The 3,955-nt window shown below is 37.5% G+C and overlaps 1 protein-coding gene across 1 annotated transcript in view; it reads left to right on the top strand.

The window, feature by feature from the left end:
• Window positions 1-3,955, top strand: part of UGGT1 (UDP-glucose glycoprotein glucosyltransferase 1) — a 110,086-nt gene that overhangs the window by 15,822 nt on the left and 90,309 nt on the right. Inside the window, exons 5-6 of the mRNA XM_007461314.1 lie at window positions 1,763-1,875; window positions 3,501-3,675. Coding sequence (XP_007461376.1) covers window positions 1,763-1,875; window positions 3,501-3,675 — 288 coding nt within the window. The remainder of the gene's footprint in view (window positions 1-1,762; window positions 1,876-3,500; window positions 3,676-3,955) is intronic.

The following is a 3,955-nucleotide window of genomic DNA, read 5'->3' as shown; positions in this document are numbered from 1 at the left end:
TTTGGGCGTAAAGGCTAACCCACGCTATTTTTATTTTTTTGCGGTACGCGGGCCTCTCACTGTTGTGGCCTCTCCCGTTGCGGGGCACAGGCTCAGCGGCCATGGCTCACGGGTCCAGCCGCTCCGTGGCATGTGGGATCTTCCCGGACCGAGGCATGAACCCGTGTCCCCTGCATCGGCAGGCGGACTCTGAACCACTGCGCCACCAGGGAAGCCCTGTATTACTTTTTTTAAAAGTGTGATAATGGTAGTATGTTTTTTAAAAAAAATCTCTGTGTTTTGGGAGTTCCCAGGTGGCCTAGTGGTTAGGATTCTGGGCTTTCATTGCCATGACCTGGATTCAAACCCTGGTTGGGGAACTGAGATCTTGCAAGCCGTGCAGCTGGCCAGAAAAACAAAAACAAAAACAAAACCTCTGTGTTTTATTGAGACATAGTGAAACATTATAAATGAAATGCTACTTGGAGCTTGTGTCGAAATGATCCAGTGGAGTGTGGTAGGAAGGTGGAAGAAATGAGATTGGCCATGAATTGATAATTACTGAAGCTGGGTCATGGTACATAGGGGTTTATTGTACTGTTCTTTCTTCTTACAAACACAAGTTTGTAAGTTTTGTAATAATTTACAAAAAAGAAGAAAAATGTAATGGAAAGTTTTAATATTAATTTTTCATAGCAAGCTTTCCATTTCTCCCCATCTGTTCTTAATTATTTGTATTCCAGCAGTAGAAAAGGACATTCAGTAGGAATGTGTTTCATAAATGACATCAGTGTGTACCCAGACCTTGTCAGTATGTCCTTTCCTTTCCCCATCTCTATACACTCATGCTTTTCAGTGTACCTCTCGTTTAAGTTGCAGGTGGACTTATCTCATTGTGCCTGGGCGTTAGTGCATTTCTCTCTAAACATACCCCACGTCTCATTCAACCTTTCCTTTGAATATCTTAGTGTGCTCCTTGGATAATTTTACCTTTCCGTCTGTACTCCTTTTTTAGGCCCCGTTGGTTTTTTAGATTCAGTGTCATTCTTCCTGTTTCAGGGAGGGGCTTCACATTAATCTGCATATTATACTTAATTAGGACTGCATTATTATACTTTGACACTTACAATCAACATTTGTAAGCTTAGTTTTCTACAAGGTACATACCGTGTTCCCTGGATATCGTTTTTTTTCTTTAACATTAAAAAAATTAATTATTTATTTTTGGCTGCATTGGGTCTTTGTTGCTGCGTGCACGCAGGCTTTTCTCTAGTTGCAGTGAGCGGGGGCTACCCTTCGTTGTGGTGCACGGGCTTCTCATTGCGGTGGCTTTTCTTGTTGTGGAGCACGGGCTCTAGGTGCACGGGCTCAGTTGTGGCGCAGGGGCTTAGTTGCTCCGCGGCATGTGGGATCTTCCTGGACCAGGGCTCAAACCCGTGTCCCCTGCATTGGCAGGCGGATGCTTAACCACTGCGCCACCAGGGAAGTCCCCCCCTGGATATCTTTTGATATCTTCTGAGGTAGAATTTTAAAGTTCTGTTTTGGGGATAATAATAACACCTACCTCATGGAATGATATTGGGAGGAACTAGATGAAATAATACAAAGAAAGCAGTGAAACATAAAGCTCTTTCTGTCGCATAATGGGTGTTCGATAGATGTTAATTTCTGCTTTTACTGATGTTGTTTTATTATTATTTTATTACCTATTTAGAATATTCATGTTTTTATCTTGTTTTTGGTTAGAGATTATTTTTTAAAATGTCTGTGTCTTAAATGACAGATAGCAGCTGATGAACCTCCACCAGAAGGATGTAGTTCGTTTTTTTCAGTGCATGGAAAGAGGACTTGTGATTTTGATACCCTTGAGACTCTTCTACTAACAGCTTCTGAAAGGTAGATTGTGTGTTTCTTTATTTAAATGTCATGCATTCATTGTGCTTTCTTCTATATCAGGTCCACCGTCTGATTTTTCTTATGGGTTCTTTAGTCCTTAGGTATAGTGGTTTAGAATGTGAATTCTGGAACCAGAACCAACTAGTTTTAAATCCCAGCTCCATCACTTAAAATAGTTTTGTGAATTTAGGCAAATTACATAACCTTTCTTTCCTCATCTTGTTTCGAAATAGAGATAATAAGAGTACTTACTGTTACTGTTACTTAGTAATGACTGTAACAGAGAGATTACATAGGCTTTGTCATCAGCTTAAAGCCAGTGCCTGGAGTAATGATATTAATGATAATGATCTCTCAGGGTAGTATTAGTTTCAGGCAAAGGAGACTATTTAATATAATTGCAAGCTTAATTTGAATATTAAATTGGTAATCAGTGGGCTGATTTTTTTGCTTAAAGGTAGGTTTCCTGTACTGGACAAATAACAATAGGTACCTCTTGCTGTCTGCCTAGGGCAGTAACCCATCTGTACATCCTCCAATGCTGTTAGAAATTGTGTAACAGTGATCTCTCTCTCTGGTATTGCCCTGCTCTACCAGAAGTGCCAGGCGGTGTTTTAGGTGGGGAAATTCTTCTTTAGTGAGATTATCTGCTCAGCACCTGTCCTCTGCCCACCAAATGGTGTGAGTGCTTTTTCCTCAGGGTGATAACCAGAAACTCAGTGAGCATTCAGCTGTCTTGGGGTGAGGTATGGACATTCAAAATTGGCTGCAGAGTAAAGTGCTGTTTCCTTGGGGAAAACAAAATTGACTGACTTGAAAAATTCTTTCTTTAATTTGTTACAATAATGTAGACCTTTATAAAGAAAAGAGTGATAATGTCTCCTCTTCTGAGAGGTGGTAACTATTTTTAATGGATTGGCATATATCCTTTTATACTTTTTTCTGTGGTTATAAATTTATACAGGTAGGTAGGTTTATTTTTATAAGGGGCATTTTCCACTTAGTACGTGTAGGTATACCTCCTTAAGAAGGATTGGTAGGTCATAAAGTCTGTGCATTAAGATCTGCTAATATCTTGATGTCATTCTTAGAGAAGTTTGCTTGAGGGGAGAGTTTTAAAATTTATGAGGATAACCTAAATTTTATATGCAGTAGTAGGATGATCATAATAGTAAAAATGATAGAGGAGGGAGATGCTGTAATTGGGAAGTTATACGCTTAGATTTATCCTCTGCTTTTTTGCATTATTTGCACTTAGGTCTTCAGGTAAAAAGGTAATTACATTCTATTTATATGGTAGAATAATTTACTAAAGTTTTAGTACTCTGAAGGCTGGATGTGTATCCTTTTTCTGGCTTTTTTACCCCCTGCTCTAGAAATTGGTAACAATTATTAGTCAAAGTCTACATTTTAAGATTAGTCTTTATATAATGTACATTCGTTAATTTTGAACAAATAAGATTCATACCTGTTTTGTTTTCAGTATTTTTTACTAACTGAAAACTATTTAAGATGATTATAATGTTTGCTTAAATTATCATTGCTGTAGCTTCATTTTGTACTGTTTTTAATGTTTAAAAGCTTTTTTAAGTTAACAATTTTAAGCTTTTAATATTTATTTTCAGACCAAAACCTTTATTGTTCAAAGGAGATCACAGATATCCCTCATCTAATCCTGAAAGCTCAGTGGTTATTTTCTACTCTGAGATTGGCTCTGAGGAGTTTTATAAGTTTCACCGACAACTTGTATCAAAAAGCAGTGCAGGCAAAATCAATTACGTATTCAGACATTATATATCTGTAAGTATTGACTTATTTTATAACTGTTTTAAATATTAGTTTGCCCACCACAACCTTAGCACTTCAGCTAATAATTTCCCCCTTTATAAAATTATTTGAACTACTTTTTTGGGAAGTGTAGTACTTTCATCAAATCTGTTATTTGCACATAGGAGGTACTTTGCTTGCCTTTCTGAAGAAATGTAAAACAATATGCCTAAAAAATGGCTGTATAAAATTGACATTCTATTGCAGCTTTGATTTTTTTTTTTTTTTTTTTTTTTTTCCTGGCCATGCCATG

This window comes from Lipotes vexillifer, unplaced genomic scaffold (assembly GCF_000442215.2).
Source record: "Lipotes vexillifer unplaced genomic scaffold, Lipotes_vexillifer_v1.1 scaffold158, whole genome shotgun sequence".
In the NCBI taxonomy this organism is placed as follows: Eukaryota; Metazoa; Chordata; class Mammalia; order Artiodactyla; family Lipotidae; genus Lipotes; species Lipotes vexillifer.
The sequence above is the reverse complement of the archived record's forward strand: the minus strand, read 5'-3'. Positions and strand labels throughout refer to the sequence as shown.